The 18,349-nt window shown below is 40.1% G+C and overlaps 1 protein-coding gene across 8 annotated transcripts in view; it reads left to right on the top strand.

Annotated features, from left to right (window-relative positions):
- Window positions 1-18,349, top strand: part of pex5lb (peroxisomal biogenesis factor 5-like b) — a 64,923-nt gene that overhangs the window by 32,454 nt on the left and 14,120 nt on the right. For 6 of the 8 annotated variants that reach the window (XM_058754276.1, XM_058754325.1, XM_058754309.1 and 3 more), the window contains 5 exons: window positions 3,461-3,572; window positions 3,914-4,126; window positions 5,187-5,316; window positions 5,986-6,076; window positions 7,957-8,043. In XM_058754276.1, the coding sequence (XP_058610259.1) occupies window positions 3,461-3,572; window positions 3,914-4,126; window positions 5,187-5,316; window positions 5,986-6,076; window positions 7,957-8,043 (633 nt within the window). The remainder of the gene's footprint in view (window positions 1-3,460; window positions 3,573-3,913; window positions 4,127-5,186; window positions 5,317-5,985; window positions 6,077-7,956; window positions 8,044-18,349) is intronic. The other 2 variants (XM_058754286.1, XM_058754296.1) reach the window with 2 other exon arrangements.

Below are 18,349 nucleotides of genomic sequence, written 5' to 3'. Positions count from 1 at the left end.
CATTTCATTTTCACTTTATTCGTGACATCCTTAATAGATTTAGTTTAATTGTGCAGGGGCATATTTTTCCAATTTGGTGGCATTTTTGCCCCAAGCCCCTGTAATTTCAGACCCGTGGCCAGGGGAAGGCTAAGCCTTGCCCAGCCTTATACACGCTCCACCTATGATTTAGCAAACTATTGAAGTCTGGCATACTTTACTTTACTTTATCATTCTTTAAAATGCAGAAAGTACTCTCGACTGCTATTATCAATATAACATGCACCCCCCCCCATTAAATAAAATTACATTTACAATTTTTTTTTCTGTGAGCAGTCATAGCACAATGTTAATGTGCCAGGCAAATAGCGTTGGGTTTTCTGAATAAGGCAAGTCTATAATAAGCCTAATTTGCATAAACTGGCATGTTTTGTAAAGTAAGACCATAAATATCTGCACATTTAAACTGGATTTTGGGTGGATTGTCAATAAATCGCTGAAACTATTTTGTGAAATCACCTTTAGAGTTTAAAAAATGAGTTTGGTGCTTGTAAGATTTCAGGATGAACCTCATGTGTTCTTTACACATTACCAAGAGGCCTTTACCAAACACAAGGCTGATAAATGGGTTCTGTTGTGTGCCCCATATTGATAATTTATGACCTTAATTATGAAGTGAAGAGCACTTTCAGTGCTGACCTGTGTCAAAGGCAGTTGTTTTCAGTTGCTTTTAATTTAGCAATTCTTGACAGCCATAAAAATGGCCATTGTGTTACTTCTTATGGCCAAATCCAAAGATTTGTGTCACAATTTGTGTCACAACCTGCTACACCAGAATGATTCATTGTTATATGTACTGTATACACACATGTATATTGTATTGTTGCATGTAATGGTCTATTTGATTCTTGTAAACGAATCAATATATTTATTTAGAAATGTCACTGAGTTACAGCATTGCATCAGTTAAAAGATGCAATATGCTCCATAGTAAGTATCTGATTTTTTATTTATTTCATGTTCTCACTGGAATGAGTATGTAATATGATGATGTAACATTTAAGGAGATTACTGGTTGCAGCAATCATTGGATTGGAAACATGAAGGTGTTGGAGAAACTAAAGCTAAGAGCTGCTTCTAATTTATGAGTCTTTTACTTTCGTAACTGGTTTTCTTTACCAGTTAGCATTTTCTAAGGCACTAGGCTAAGCTGTTTGCCTTCGAACATTTTTTGTGTCATGTGAGGATGAAAGATTTTCCCACAGATTTCACAATGGGATCAAGTAGGTCATGCAAATTTGCCACTGACCAACAGAAATGTAAATTTGTAAGTGACTTATAATGTGGGCACTATTTTTAGCCTGTGGAATTTTGCCAAAATTTTGATAATGTGACTGCACATAAACTGAAAACTCAAAGCATGTGAACTATTTAATTTGAACATTTTTGACGCTCGTAATATACTGTGACCACTGCCGTTGTTAAGGGGACAACCAGGAGCACTGTACCGTGTCCTGTGATGACTGGGGTCCATTGAGGTCCTCTATGACAAATCTTACTCATTGAGATCAGGGGAGAGGGGGAGAACCTGAAAAAGTTGACAATAGGGCTGCAACTAACGATTATTTTAATAATCGATTAATCTGTCGATTATTTTTCGATTAATCGATGAATCGGATTAAAAAAAGAAAAAAAAGAAAAGCATTCATTTCCAACCCTTTATTCAAAAACAGAACTAAAATCTTTAGAAAGTGCACAAACATGTTGCTCCTTGAACATCCCTGAGCTGTTATAATAATAATAAAATAAAATAAAAATGGACTAACACAAAAACATACACATGTATGCTTTACATCTGCCAAATATATAGACTTTTTGGGAAGTGCAAAAATTAAATAATTTAACAACACTGCGTCGTTAGCGTTGGTATTGTATCAGACACTTGCACTTAACATTATATGAAAATCAAGCTCAAATGGAGTTAATAATGTTTTTGACCAGAGAATGACGGAGATGGAGTGTTTTGTTTGTCATTAGAACGGCTGTAACTGTTATCTGAAGCAGCAAGTGCTTTATGCTTTCATCAACTTTTACAGGTTATATAACTTTGATTGTAGCTATAAGGGCGCTTAGTTTTTACTTGTCGTTTAATACACTTGGCCAAAATCTCAAATTAAGCGCTTATGCACATAATGCACAGGATATTTAAAACGTATATAGACAGCAAATAACTAATTCTTCTCCACTCTTCAAACACACAAAAACATTATCCTTTACTGACATAGTGTTTGAGTAAAGAAAACGCTGTACTATTCAAACACCAATTATTTATTCACCCTTGCATTGCGAAAAAGCAGAGATCTCATCTTCTCCAGGCTGTGCGCGGCGCGTCAATCTGAACGGAGGCGGGGTGAAGTTACGAGGTCTCGCTGAGAGCTCGATGATCCAATGGCGTTACGAAGTTTTACTGACAAGTTATTTTAATGCTTATCATTGGTTTACTATTTTTAAAACTCTCTGATTTAAAATAATAAAAACGAATTATAAGCGACTCAAGTTTGGATAATTTTTCACAGCACCTGACTGGGCTAGGGTATGGCAACTGCCATACTCTGCCATACGCAAACGCCGCCCCTGCTCCCACACCTTGATGACTTGGGTCGCACGGATTTCTCTGCCTCCGCCATGTATCTTTCCTCTACCTCCGCTCGTTTTTTTTTTTTTTTTTTTTTATTTATGAGGCGCCAAACTCTGCTAGCATCCGTGCGCGAGAGAGACCGAGTGTGTTCACTCCGCTCCGCGCTCAACTAAAGTTTTTTTTTTAATAATCAAACGTCTCCGGCGTCGCGCGACACAACGAATCGATTATGAAATTCGTTGCCAACGCTTTTAGTAATCGATTTTTATCGATTTAATCGATTCGTTGTTGCAGCCCTAGTTGACAACCCTGACTGTGATCTGCAATATGTAATTACAAGAAAAATATGTGGCGATTTTCGCTCATTTCCAATGAGGCACAAATAGACTACCAATTAAAAACTTTGGCCACTGGAATTGCTTTGGGGTCCAAGTGAGGTCTTTGCAGGGGGATAGCATCTTGCACAACATTGGCATCTACCAACAGGGGCTACCTGGTCCATGCTAACATGCCAAACCTCGACCGCCTTGACCACTGATAGCGCCACAGCATTTTCAATTTTGGGACAAATAAACCTACAAGCGATTTACTTAAAGTAGTTTTTGCCTATTAAGTAGAATAAAATATTTTAGCAGTGTGGCTAAACAACAAAGAGGGGGAGATATTAAGGAAAAGGGGTATGACAAGAACTAGAAACAAGAACTTAAAAATAAAAGACTGACTTGACCAAAAAACATTAAATGAGAAACAAAATAAATGTCTACATAAATGTTACAAATAAGATCAATATTTTGTGGAAATGGGTGCATGCTAAGTGAAAATTGTTTGATTTATGTGTTGCAGTTGTGTAGTGAGCAGCAAGAGAGCCGTCCGTTACTCAGCCCTTCTATTGATGACTTCCAGAGTGAGAGCAAGAGTGATGGAGCCACACGGCCAGTCACCTCCAACACAGCAGGTTCCCCCATAATTACTGCTCTGTCATCTGTTCCTCCTCTCCTTCTAACTCATCTGCTCTTCTCCTCCTCTATCCCATAGCTGCTAGGCACAAAATGTTTTTTTTTTTTTTATCCCTTGCTTACATAAAGTAGTTTTCAATTGGTGTTCCTTGGTATTTACTCTTTGTCCCAATGAATCCTTTAAACTCGTTTCAAAATGACTTTTTTAGGTATCAGTTTTTCACTATTCATGATTGGAATTTTTCACCCATAAATGTGTGTCATGGTTAATAAAATATGAGAATACAGGTTTTCATTCTGGATGACTCTTGTTGGCAATGTTTTGTTCCACATTCTCTAGTCTTGTCCACAGCACTAGACTTGGTGGACTTGAGTGAACCTTGTGAGAGAAGGTGGAGTTGGGACAGATGGAGTCCCCGTGGGTCTCGTAAGAATGGTTTCTCTAAGAGTAGCCTTCGCAAGAAGAAGACTGAAGAGACGGAGCTGATCCAGGTGGAGACAGAACCATCATCTCCCAGCCGTTCTAACCCTGAGAGAGCCTCATTAGATTCAGGTATATTGCTTGTTAATGAAAGATACTTTGGCAATGTTGTTAAAATTCACCATAATTCAATTTAGTTGTCAGTTGAGATTTGTTTTGCCTTTGTCTTTTACTTTTGGTGCCATCAGAGGTTACTGAGACCTGATGGTGTTGACTTTACAATCTGATGGAAAATTTCAAAAGAGAAAAAAAAATAAATAAATGGACAATGTGGTATTATGATGATTATGATCTACCTGGGTTGACCCAGACACCATAGCTATGGTAGCTGTGTCTTCCTGCTGTGAGCAAAACTTTAATTCATGAAACCCTATAACACATTAGGCAAGTTGTCCCTTATAATCTATAAAAAGGCCTGCATTTATGAAATTGATTTAAGTGTAAAGTTCTTTTAATCAATTTAAGAGGTGCTTATGATTAAATTTACAGCTGATTTAATCCAGGCTCTCAGTGTAATTACATTTTTGCCCTTTGTTGTCTTTTTTTTTTTTTTTATCCCATTAGCCACTTGATCAGTAAACAGTTACTCTGCACTTTAGCATTCGCATTAGCATATTATTAGATTTAAAGTAGTGGAACTGAATTGGTGGAAAATTATGGAAATGGTTTAAACACACAGAACTGTGGCTTTCATGACACCGATGCCCCAAGTAGAAATGTATAAATTTTTATTTTAGCTCTGTTGTGTGTCTCAAGCTTATGCTAGAAATGGTTTAAAATGAAACGCTACACTGGCTTATTTTAATCCTCTGGAAAGCTTTAACAACTTGCACTGTAAAGTTCATTGCCAGTAGATTACGCCTTAAGCTTCTGTAAGCTAAACCATTGCCATGTTTTCCCTGTTGTACTATATTTATCATTCCACAGCCCAACTGCTTTAATCAATTGCGAGCTGCAGGCTATAGCCTGGTTGAGATAGGCAAGCCTTGAGCTGTAAGCTGTATCCTTATCTGCTGCTGGGTAGCCTTAATCTACCTTTTGCACCAATGTGTTGTTTCATTAAAAGTAGAGTTTGTGACAGCCTGTCAGTTTTATTTCCTGTCTCACTCCATACTAACTGTCCTGTCTCCAGTGAGCAGCTCACCCTTGGAGAAATGGGAGGAGGTGAGCCTTCACCCAGACAGTGCCTTGAATGGAGGGCGTAAGTGGAGATATGAGAGGAAGAGGTGCACCTCCAACCATTCATCTAGTGAGCTTTTGTGGTATGATCAGGTTTCCACCTCATTGTGCATATGCTATCATGGTGTCATAACCAGGCGTGATACGATATGTTTCCATATTTAGTGTTTAATGTAGTCACAAGGTGTACTTAACTCTTCTGGAGCCATAAAGATCAACTTTATGCTGCTTCAATAACTAATATTGGAGTAAAACAAAAACAAAGCATGTTGAATTTTGACTTTCTATTCCCCAAAACCATAAAATTAGATTTAATAAGCCATTTTAAAAAGAACATTAACACATAGTTAGGCTAAACACGTTTGGGCAGCTGTGTCACTAACATTATTAGAAGAACTGTTCTTGAACACATCATACCATTATTATAAATGGAATTGAACATTTTAAGTCAGTTCTACATATTTTATCATTTTCTCTTCAAATCATCCTGAATGGCCTCTTTTTTGTCTTTGACACTCTGATTTTAGTGAGATTTTGGGGTAAATCTACTTATTTGTAGATGACTGTAACACAGCGGGAAGAGCAGGAGACTCGTCACAGTTATAAAAGATGAAGAAATAGAATGCATTTTAAGAATATCAGATGTTAGACTTGAGTTGTTTAATTCAGTTGAATAATTCAGTTGCCTCTGTGTATCATTATCATTATTGCGAGCAGTAAGATCATTATTCACAGCATCTCGTCCTTTTCAGGTCTGCAGACTTTAAAACAGATTTCTCTAACAGGCATAGTGCCCTGGAGCTCAGCATTAGCACGGAGTCAGACCCTGGGCCGGCCCCTCAGGTACACACTAATGATACTTTGATCTCATGTAAAAGACTACAGCAGCATTCAGTATTGATCATCATCTCCCCTCACACTCAGAAAATTGTTCCTGTGTGCACTTAAATGGTACAAACCCTTCTCACTAAGGCCTTCTGGGAACAAAATTGTTCCATTAGAAAAAAAAATCAAATACTGGAAGCAGTAAAATCCAAATAGTAAGCTGAGGTACCTGAGGAAAGACACATACATCTTTGTATGTGACAGTTACAGAATGGTACTCTAAAAAGCCTTCCATGTTTCTAGGGTGCAGTTAATGGAAAGAGATACATTTGTTCCTGAGTGTGCATCCAAAATGTGTTTTTGCCAATTTTTTTCTGTGTTGATTACTCAATGTGCAAGATATGTTCTATTTATTTCTCAGATACTAGAAAGGATTCAAATATAGCATTACTATATACTAAACCAGGGATAGGCAATGTCGGTCCTGGAGTGCTGATGTCTTGCAGGGTTTAGCTCCATCCTTGAAAAAAAAAAACCTCACCTGCCTGTAGCCCTAGTAATTCTGAAGACCTTGATTAGCTTGTTCAGGTGTGTTTGATTTGGGTTGGAGCTCAACTCTGCAGGACAGCGGCACTCCAGGACCGACGTTGCCTATCCCTGTACTAAACCTTTATATTGCCCACAACTTTAATCCTGCCTATTGAAGAACAGAGTACAGACATAATACAATGACATGACAATGACACAAAAACAATAACATCTCTGAATTCAATAATGAAATGCCATTAACTGAAAATTGAGTGTTTAATCTTATCATTATACATTACTGACACTCTATCCTCCAATTTGATACTGTTAAGTGCTTTGACACAATCTGTATTGTTAAAAGCGCTATATAAATAAAGGTGACTTGACTTGACTTGACTAATATACAGTGGCCTCAGAAAGTATTTAATATACCAAAAAATGGTAAATGTCACTGCATTAGATAACAAAATCTTAATGAATGGACAGCACAAGCATTTTACAGAAAGATGTTTGTTAGGCTCTACTTGATAAAGCAATAGATTAACTGTTCAAAGTTAAGACAAAGCTACTTTGTTTGCGGCATTGCAGGAAATTGGTAGAGTAGTATATTTTAACATTTTTATTTAATATTATTTATTATTTAACTATTGTAATATTTTTTTTTTATTTTGGGGCCAAATTTACCCAACCTTTAGTAACTATCCTCTGTGGTTACTTTGCTAGAACATCTGTGTAAACTTGAGAGGAACTGGCTTCGCACATCCACTAAAAATCACTTTACAATAAGGTGTCATTTGTTAACATTAGTTAATGTATTAACTAACATGAACAAACAATGAACAAATACATTTATTACACTATTTATTCATCTTTGTTAACATTAGTTAATAAAAATAGAGTTGTTCATTGTTAGTTCATGTTAGTTCACAGTGCATTAATGTTAACAAACACAACTTGTGATTTTAATAATGCATTAGTAAATGCTGACATTAACTAAGATTAATAAATGCTGTAGAAGTATTGTTCATTCTTAGTTCATGTTAACTAATGTTGTTAACCAATGTTAACTAATGAACCTTATTGTAAGTGTTACCATCACATTGAATTGAGATAAATTTAAATCCCAATATGGTAATTCAGTTTTGTTAGTTCTTGACAATTATTTATGAAAACAGTTTTAGCATCTTTTATTTGCAGATGTCTTTCATTTGCAGTGTCCAGATACTTTTTGGGGCCACTGCATACTAAAAATTAATATTGGCCATAACTTTAAGGTTGCTTATTCAGCATGATCTGAGGACAAAGACGGTGATACAAAGCGACTGCTGGTTGACCTTTGTCTGCATGTGTGTGACCATCTGTGTGCGCAGCGGCAGAGGCCCCAGCTGGGTGGTACTTTACTGGGGAGGCAACACTCATTAGAGGAGGAGTTTGTTCGAGCCAAGGCTGCTGTGGAGGTGAGACAGAGTCCCTACAATACAGACACACACATGCTAACACAAGAAAATCACAGATACTTATTCATTTGAAAAGTTTGAAAAAGGTCTTCTCTTCTACCACACAAAACTTCATACCTCAGGGCTTATTCACAATCTGGCCACCTGGGAATTGCAGTTTCTTGCATTCTGTAAGGTCAGTCTCACCCTGTAAGTTAAGACTGCATAATTGGTGTATTTTTAGCCTAGGAGTGCAGTATCAACACAAATGACATCTCAAAGAGGTTGCTTTGTGATGATGTCAGCTCTTACCTCTCTAGTTTGCCATCCAGAGATGCTTATTGGGCAGTAATATTCATAAGACATCCATTTTAAAGTGATGTGCTCAGTAAAGAAACCAGTAAAAAAAAAAATAGCCACAGCTTCTGTACTGTAGCTATATTAAACAATGACACTAAGATCCGATCAATATCATGATTCAAACTATCTGAAGTTTTCTGCTTCCCTAAACTAGCTTAACTTTTATAGCACACTCCCTAATACGTATTTAAATTAGAATTTTAAGGAAGCTTATTTCTGCCATGAAACATATTCTATGGAAGCATGTGTAGCAAAATTCAGCTTGAAATGTAATATGTAAAATGACAATGTATTTCTGTATTTAAATTTACTTGTTCCCATACATATGTGCAACATTTAGTGCAAAATGAAAATTCAATTATATAATTTAAATTTGCCATTTTCTACACTATTTTAATATGCAAATTAAAAACATATTTTACAGTTTTATAAGTTGCAAAATGAAAATGAAAATGTATTACCCAAATTGATTAGATATGTTTAACATGTCCAAGCAAAAACTGTAGCAAAATTATAATTTAAATACCGTTTTCCTAAATGCATTTAGATTTAGGGGTAGGACACTTGGGATTGCATTTTCATCGTGATACAATGTGATAATTGTAGCAAAATGCAGTGAGAATTTCAAAATGCATTCTGAGCCAAAAGTGTAGCAAAATGGTGATTTAAATGTCTTTTATTTTTCTTAAATGCAAATGCTTTGGGGGCTCAAGCCCCTGCCCTTTTTAAAAATTATTCAAAAGTGCCCCTCTCAATGATATTGTGGTCAATAAAACAAAATGCATTTGAATTCTAATTAACATGACAATGTGTACAAAACGGTAAATAATCGCTCAGAAGTCGAAAAATTCCTGTTTATTTTTACATATCTGTCAATCTGAGGCGTTGCTATGGGTTGCGTGCATTTTGCTTGATTGACTGATATTCCACAGTCTGTTCAGAAACCTTAGGCTCTCAAGGCATAGGCTATATGGTTCTTTCAGTGAGTGGGTCCACGGAAAGGAAAAAAATAAACCAAACAATGTTTTAAACTTTTTTTCATCAATAATCAAAGCTAGTGTGTCGATTTAATTAAAAATCCATATATTATATATTTTAGAATATTACATAATTCATAATACACCAACCAATCATGATCTGCTCAAGTTCAAATTTCATTGGACAATAATGTAAAGTGGAGCGGCCATTTTCAGTTCTTATTCATAAATCGGTAGAAAATTACATGGGACAGACGAGCTTATTTGTGGAGCGATCTGGATCTGCGGTTTGTCTCATTTTATAAATCAAATTACATCGTTGAGAAAATGGATGCTGAATGACTACGAAAGCACTGCACAAAACAAAAGTCGCAATAATGGTAATCAGTAGGCTATTCAATTAACTTATATTTATGTATGATATCCTACACAGTTTACTAATTCATGAAACTCTCATAGTTAAAGGGGTCCTATTATGCTCTTTTACAAAGTCTTGATTTTGTTTTGGGGGTGTACTAGAACATGCTTTCATGCTTGGTGGTTCGAAAATCGCATTATTTCTCACATAATTTACATTATTACAATACCTTTCTCCCCAGCCTGGCACAAACGGCTCGATTAGTTCCGGGTTTGATGAAGGCCTGCCTTCCGAGAAACAAAATGTGTTGTCATTTGGTTAGCCCCCAGTGCGTTGTGATTGGCGAACAGCTTAGATGGTGTTTCAGTACTGCCCCGCCCCTTGCCAAAACAGCAAGCTCGTCAATATTGCTATATCAATTCAGACCTCGAGAATATTGAACAAGAGGATCGCGCAGAACCTTTGTACGCACGGTTATTGCAAGACATATTAAAGTGGTAACATTATTGTTGTTGTTTTGGCTAAATCACGTTTTAGATAGGATGTCAACAACAGCTTATAAATAACTGCATTTACTATGTAGGCCTAAAGATAAGTGCAACAGTAATATGTATTATGTTTATGGTTCTTTAATTCTAACATAAAGGGCCCTATCATACATAGTTCTCATTTTCCCGTCCTGCGCCGCGTTGTTTAAATAGCAAATGCATTTGCACCCATTTGTGCTGGTCTGAAAATGAGGTGTGTTCAGGCGCATTGTTGGTGCATTGCTATTTTGAGGAACTGAAAATAGACTGTGCCATAGACCGACTCAAACCTGGTCTAAAGTCAGTGGCGCAATATTTGTTTTGTTATTTAAAGAGCGCGTTAGTAGAAAATGCGCCTCTGGGCCAGTCAACAATACGCTTTCACTTTGCTTATTACACACAGGGACGCACAGCAGCACACAAACATGCCAAATTATTAAAAATTAAAGGATTACAGTGTAAAAGAATATTATTGTGTAGGCTACATAAATATAAAAATTTACATATTTATAATACATGTCATAATGGATAATCATTGCGTGTAGCCTCCTGAATTAGAAATTAGCCTACTTATTTGCACGTTACACCCCAAAAAACACCCATTACTCATTAAGAGAATAGGTACAACCCGTTTAGACCATGCGCCCAGGCGCGCCGACCGTTTTCCGCCGTTAAACTAGCAAAAGTGGATTTGGACATGCCCTGAGTGCACTTGCGTTGTGCGCTTTAGACCATGTGCTTAGATCATTAAAATAGGGCCCTATAACATGAATTTCAGTGAAACTGTTATATAGTTGAATTTATTTCTACCATAGTCCCACAGAGTTACACTATTTGTGGTGTCATATATATGCAAATTCATTCTCTCTGCCAGCGGGAGGCGCTGTTGGAGTAGAGAGCGATGTTTCCCCGGTAACGCTGTACACAAAGCAGAGCTCAGCTCACTATGACTGTTAATAACTCACTTAAATTTTAGAATCTTTAAATTTATGAATGAACAGTTTATGATATTAGTAAAAAAAGAGAAACTTTTTAAAATCTATTAAAAATGTAAAAAGTAAATAAAGATGTGTACATACAATCCCAACTATGTATGATGGAAAGAAAATACGTAATAACAAATGAACTCAGGAAGACAGGGTTTATTTAACACAAATGGTGCAATAACAGAACAGTCTTGAATGATAACATGGTGTAAACACAAGGAGCAATACTCAGATGTGCTGACGAGGAGACAGGAGATGGAAGATGAGGCAGACGAGATGCCGAGAGCCACACAGACACAGGGAGATCATGCTGGAATAATCGAAAGAACTGGTTAGTGACAAGTCTGCAGCGTAGTACACACATACGAGGCCAGACCATGAGTGTGAGAGCAGGTTAAATAGTGACCTTGACAGGTGCATATGATTAGTCCGTGGCAGAGTGACGGCAGTGAAGGGTTGAACAGGGTGAATCTGGGACACCTGTATATTGCTTTTTATTTCACACAACATTCGAATTTAACCTTTTTACAAGTTTTTTTAAAACCATATATCACACCAATATGAATACAAATTCTTGGAACTTGTCACATTTGTTTTGAATAAGATTTTCCAAAAGATTTTTCTTTACTTTATCAGGGACTTTCTGATTAATTGCTACAAAAGCTTGTACCTGGTGCATATTATAACCTAAAGCAAAAATAAACACATTTAACAATAAAACAGTTGTTGAAACTGTAAAGCTAGTGTGCAGGTTTTCTGTGCTAGTTGGTCATTATTTGAGTACAAATGAATGACTCTGGAGAACCCTTGCGGTGTTGCATCTGCATGGCACCTCTTCGTCATGGTGACAGAACTGCTTGAGGGAACCGCAGGCAATCTAGGGAAAGATTGATCATCCATATTCCATTGGGCTGATAACAGAGACATTTATTTATTTGATTTATACCAGTGTATCAATCATGCAAATGGGAAAGATGAGTGTGTATGTGACTGTTTGTGGTGTGCAGGATTTTCTGTGATTAATTGGCCCATCCAGTGGGTACCTTCATCACAGATACAGCACTTTCCCCTCACTTCCCTTTAATGCAAACACTCAGTGAATCGGCTCTAGGTGGACTGTTGAAGCCTAAGCAATTGTTTGTGTTGTAAGATTAATTTGAGCTGCCAAGAAGTTATTATAATTTGAGCTCTTAAGGGAGCCAAAGTAAGCAATAAAGAATACTATGTGGAACACACACTAGCAAACCATGCACAAATGCACAGATAGATGAATAAAAAGCCTTTTAGATCAGTGTCATGGGCGTGAATGAAGTTCATAGGGTTATTTGCTGTGTTTGCCTGAAATAAATGTCCTCATTCATGAAAGTGATGCTGTTTTTTTCCCCTTTGTCATGATCAGTAGCCCTTGAAAAAAACATAAATGGGCAAAGACTGTGACACTGACTACGTTTACATGGACATCGATATTCCGATTTTAATATGATTAAGACAATACTCTGATTAAGAGTCTACCATGTAAACAGAGATTTTTGATGACCTTAATCTGGCTAAAGTCATAATCGAAGTAAATAAATCTAATTAAGACGTGGAGTATTCCTATTTTAGTCGCATTATCGAGGTGCAGTACGTCTCTGGTTACGTACTTAACCTCGGTTCCCTGAAAGGGTACAACACACTGTGTAGCTTACACTTGGGGTTATCCCCCTCCTCCCAAAATACTGAAGCCTTATTGCATCATGCCGGTAAATCTTACCAGCCAATGACGCTCGAGTACTCGAGCTAGGGGCGGAGCTACCCACTATATAGGTCGACGTCCAGTGTCATTGCCTCAGAATCTTTCGACTGTTTGCTAAAATCTAGCAAAAGTGTCTTGTGAAGACCATCCTGCTGCCAGACAAATATCCTGAATCGACATACCTTTTGCCCAAGCCCACGACGAAGCCATTTTTCTTGTGGAGTGGGCGTGTACTCCCCACGTACAGGCCTCATTCTTAGAAGCATACACCAATGCGATCGCTTCCACAATCCAATGTGACAGCCGCTGTTTTGACACTGGCAGTCCCTTGGTACGGCCACCGAAACATAAACAGCTGTTCTGCCTGTCTGAAATGACTAGTCCTCTCCAGATAAACTCGTAGAGCACAGACTGGGCATAGAGGGTGTGTCTCTGGCTCCGAATCCTGAGGAGCAAACACTTGAAGCATGATGACCTGCGCTCTAAACAACGTAGAAAGCACTTTAGGCACATACCCCCGTCTAGGCTGCAGTCTGACCATACAGTCATCCTTACCGAACTCCATACACGCAGTGTTCGTAGACAGTGCATGTAAGTTGCCCACCCTCTTACCACATGCCAAGGTGAGCAAGAGCGCTGTCTTGAACGAGCACTTTCAACTCTACCGAAAGCAGCGGCTCAAAGGGTGACACTAAGCACTAAGGACAGATCCCAAACTGGTACCATATTAGAGCGAAAGGGGCGCAACCTCCGCGCTACTCTTAAAAAGCTCATCACCAGATGATGCCTACCAACCAAACGATCACCGATAGACGAATGGAAAGCTGAAATAGCAGCCACATACACTTTTAGAGTAGATGGTGTGCGTCCAGCATCCAAGCAGTCCTGCAGAAACGATAGAATGACAGACACATCACAGCTGGCTGGGTCCTCATCTTTCGTCATACACCATGAAGTGAAAACTTTCCATTTCAGACTGTACAGACGTCTGGTAGACGGAGCTCTGGCTTCAGCAATTGTATCCAAGACTCGTTGAGATACGTTTAGCGACTGCCCTCCGCGCTGACCTGCCAAACATGCAGGTTCCATAGCTCCGGCCTGGGGTGCCACACCGAGCCCTTTGCCTGAGATAAGAGATCTCTCCGTAACGGAATCGGCCAAGGTGGAGCCGTTAGAAGCTCTACCAACTCCGGGAACCATGGCTGGTTGGGCCAATTCGGCGCGACCAGAAGCACCGTCCCCCTTTCCTCTCTGATTTTCTGCAGCACTAGTGGCATAATCTTCACTGGAGGAAAGGCATATTTGTGTTTCTTGGGCCAGCGATTCGAAAGAGCATCCACCTCCAGAGGCGCATTCGTCAGCAAGAAGAACAGCTGGCAATGTGCGTTCTCCTCTGAGGCAAACAAGTCGATCTCCGCCTCTCCGAACAGGCTCCAAATCAGCTGAATGGTCCGTGGGCGCAGCATCCATTCCCCGTGAACTGGACCACTCCTGGACAGTATGTCCGCGCCACAGTTCTGACTGCCTGGAACGTGAACTGCTTGAATCGACAGAAGATTTCTGTCCGCCCAAAGGAGGAAATGCTCCACCAGCCTTTGAAGTGAGCGTGAACGAATACCTCCCTGATGGTTGATATAGGATACCACCGTCGTGTTGTCTGTCCGAACCAGGATGTGTCGATCCTTTATCAGTGGAAGAAAGCCTTGCAAAGCTAAAAATACTGCCTTCAGCTCTAGGCAATTTATATGCCACTTCGCTTGGGCACTCGTCCAAGTGCCATAAGCCGGTCTGCCGTCGCAAAGGGCTCCCCAGCCCGTCAATGACGCATCCTTAGTGACAGTTTTTCTGCTGACCACTCTGCCCATCGAAACTCCCTGCTCGAACATCCTTGTGTTGAACCAGGGGGCTAGCATCTGCATGCATCCGTGAGTCACCAAGACAACGACCGTTCTTCCACGCTTTGCTTGGCACCTGGGATTTCAGCGATAGCTGAAGTGGTCTCATATGCAGAAGCCCGAGTTGACACACCACAGCTGCTGCTGCCATACATTTCACAGTTATCATCTTGAACGAGCGCTTTGCAAGTGCAACGGGGCGGCTCGTCGTCTGATGACAGGGAGCCGCCCACCACCCGAGGGGCATCGTAGACGTCTTCTGCACCGGCTAGACCGCCGGCATGAGCCGGGGGAACACTCGTGCTTAGACTGAGAGGGCGCCGTTCAAAAACAGGACACTGCTTATAACGCTCGATTAGGAACAATTGTGAGGGGAAAAAGAGCTCTTCTGCTGTTTGTTTTATGCTTTTTTATTTTTTGTGGAAACTTTATTGACAACAAACAATTCCCCCTGTCGCCTGCAACATGCGAGGGGACAGGCAGGTGCACAGCAAGACGAACTCTCTTGCGAAGCGGCTCGTCGTCTGTTTCTCCGGGTGGCCGCTTCCCCCTCAGACCAACCCCCGTCATAAGGGCCTCCAGAAACTTCTCAGAAAACGAGCCCACAGCATCACGAAACAGGCTGATATGGGCGTGTCCAACAGCTGAGCCTTCTCTGACTTCCTCATGTCAGTCAACGTCAGCCAAAGATGCCGCTGAAGTCGATTCCCTGGGCCGTCTTCTTCGTTGCTCTGAGCGCCAAGTCAGTGGAGTCCGGCCCCTCCTCATCCAATGTCTGCAGCATTTTGGCTTGGAAAGCCTGGAGAACGGCCATAGTGTGGATCACAGGCGCTGCTTGGCCGGCTGACATATAAGCCTTATCCGCGATGTGGCTCGTGGTATGGCAAGATTTCCACCCACGTGCGGACGGACAAAGGTGTGCTGCAACTGCTTCTTCCACGGGCGGCAGCTTAGTATAACCCCAGCGGTTGGCTCCGTCGACAGAAGAGAGCATACGCGATCCTGCAGCTTGGGCTCGGGCCGAATAGGTGGAGCGCCAAGACCGCAAGACCTCCTCGTAGACCTCAGGGAAAAAGGGAGCGGGTCTCTGGGGGGCAGAAACCTGGCGGCCCGACTGCAGATACCGCATGTCCAACCTGTTCTTAGCTGGTTGCTTGGGTGGCAACCAATCAAGACCCAAATCCTGTACAGCCTCAGACAGGATCTTCACCAGCTCTTCATTGATAGGGTCCGGGGGCTCGTGCACCTCACTGTGGGAAGCCTCCGACTCCTGGCAGGCGGACCAGTCACCTGAACCAGAGGCTGCAGTCGACATAACGTCATTGTCGTTGACGTCCATTTCATCCTCTGCAGCACCAAACGAGATCAGGTCTCGCACATCATCTGAGGGGTGGTGGCTTGACCTCGTGTAGGAAACAGGTGGCTCTCTTGAGTGATGAGCATCATGAGCATCATCGACATGCGTTCATCAGAGTGGCCTACTGCACGTGACTGCCTCGGCCTTTCCTCCTGCGGCTCGACAGCGACGGGGGGGCGGAGGCAATGGATTAGCCGGTGCGCAGTTTAGGATTGCGGAAATCCTGGCCCGGAGGGTTTTGACTGTCATTTGCTCACAGGAAGGACAGTCAGGCCCATCCAGTGCGGCCTTTGCGTGGGCTTGGCCCAGACAGAAGACACATGTGTCGTGTGCATCAGGGAGCTCAACTGGGCCCCGCATGCACAGCACTCCTTAAGTGACATCTCGTCTTCTTGCTGGATCGCCAAAGGGGAACTAAACGGCGAACGGTGTCCTCTTAGGACATTGTCAACGGCGAGAAGAGTTAACGGCGGTGAGTAAAAATCTTCGAAGTCTTCGATGCTTGCTTCGTGAAGGAGAAAGATTTTGAGGCAATGACGCTGGATGTCGACCTATATAGTGGGTGGCTCCGCCCCTAGCTCGAGCGTCATTGTGTGGTGTAAGATTTACCGGCGTGATGCAATAAGGCTTCAGTATTTTGGGAGGAGGGGGATAGCCCCAAGTGTAAGCTACGCAGTATCGAGAGACCGAACTTGATAGGGAACAGACATGCACACACCTTAATCAAACTATTACCGTCGTGTAGGACTTTTCGCCGCATTTTGCGACAGGATACACACACAGCAGTGGTCAACCGTTTGACGGCAAATAAAAGCCGTCAGACGCCGTCGTCTGTATGCACATACAAATAATTAACTGCACTTGAAGCTTTCATAAAATTAAAAATGAAACCCCCAAAACTGTATATGGTTTCATCACGAATGAATGTTCATGTTTATACGTGAAATTCTGGAAGGGACGTCGGATGGCGTTGCATGGTGACGCATGCCATTAATCGATCTATGTACTATAACATGTAAAACGGGAACATGAAAGGATTATTCTAAAAGCAACTCATGTAAACACCTTAATCATAATATTGTCTTATTTAGAGTAAGGTAAATAAGTAGATTACTGATGTTCATGTAAACGTAGTCAATGACTGTGATTGCATGCACAAGAATATTCGGTTACACTTTATTTTAAGGTGTCCTTGTTACGGTGTAATTATACATTTAAGTACTGAGTAATATTAATTAACTACACATACTTACTTTATGGTTAGGTTTAAGATTAGGCTTACTTGTATGCAATTATGCTTAATTAATTGTTATTATATTAGTAAGTACATAAAAAAATAAAGTGTACCTTAAAATAAAGTGTTACCGAATATTCCGATATTAACTCTCTCTCTCTCTCTCTCTCTCTCTCTCTCTCTCTATATATATATATATATATATATATATATATATATATATATATATATATATATATATATATATATATATATATATATATATATATATATAAATATATAAATGTGTGTGTGTATAACAATTTTAAGACAAATCTACACACATGCACACCCACACAGTCTGAGAGAGTCATTTAAGATAATACTTTCCTTTAGGGTTCTTCCGTACATGATGGACTATAACCAGAATCTGCCCGGAATGATCATATCTGATCTGACACATAAAACTGTGTATAAAAATACTCATGCATACATTGTGTGGTGCTTCTGCTGACCTCTCAGATTGATCAGAACTAGATACTGTATGAAAGCTGAGAGGTCTGTCTGTAATCCAATCATAAACGTGATTCTTGCAGATTATATTTGGGTGAATCCATAAAGATGAATATGTTGACCTTTTGACCTTGCTGCTTCAAATCACTTTGCAACTTTTATAGCTGAAAAACAATATGTCCTCATAAAACTGGAGCATGATTCTGAGTCTAGCTTGTCCTATGTGGAACAATTAAAATCGAAAACACATAGCAATTCAAATGCTATGAAGTCTATCCTTAGTATTCCCTGCTGGAATAAGTTATTGTTAAACCATCATTAAATGGATGCCAAATAACATCTCTCTGTAATGCTCTACAGGGTCACGTTTTATATGATATTCCAATACTGGCTGTGTCCTAAAGGG

Source organism: Onychostoma macrolepis, chromosome 02, assembly GCF_012432095.1.
Source record: "Onychostoma macrolepis isolate SWU-2019 chromosome 02, ASM1243209v1, whole genome shotgun sequence".
NCBI classification, from domain to species: domain Eukaryota; kingdom Metazoa; phylum Chordata; class Actinopteri; order Cypriniformes; family Cyprinidae; genus Onychostoma; species Onychostoma macrolepis.
Note: the sequence above shows the minus strand (reverse complement) of the source record. Positions and strands in the feature narration are given on the sequence as shown.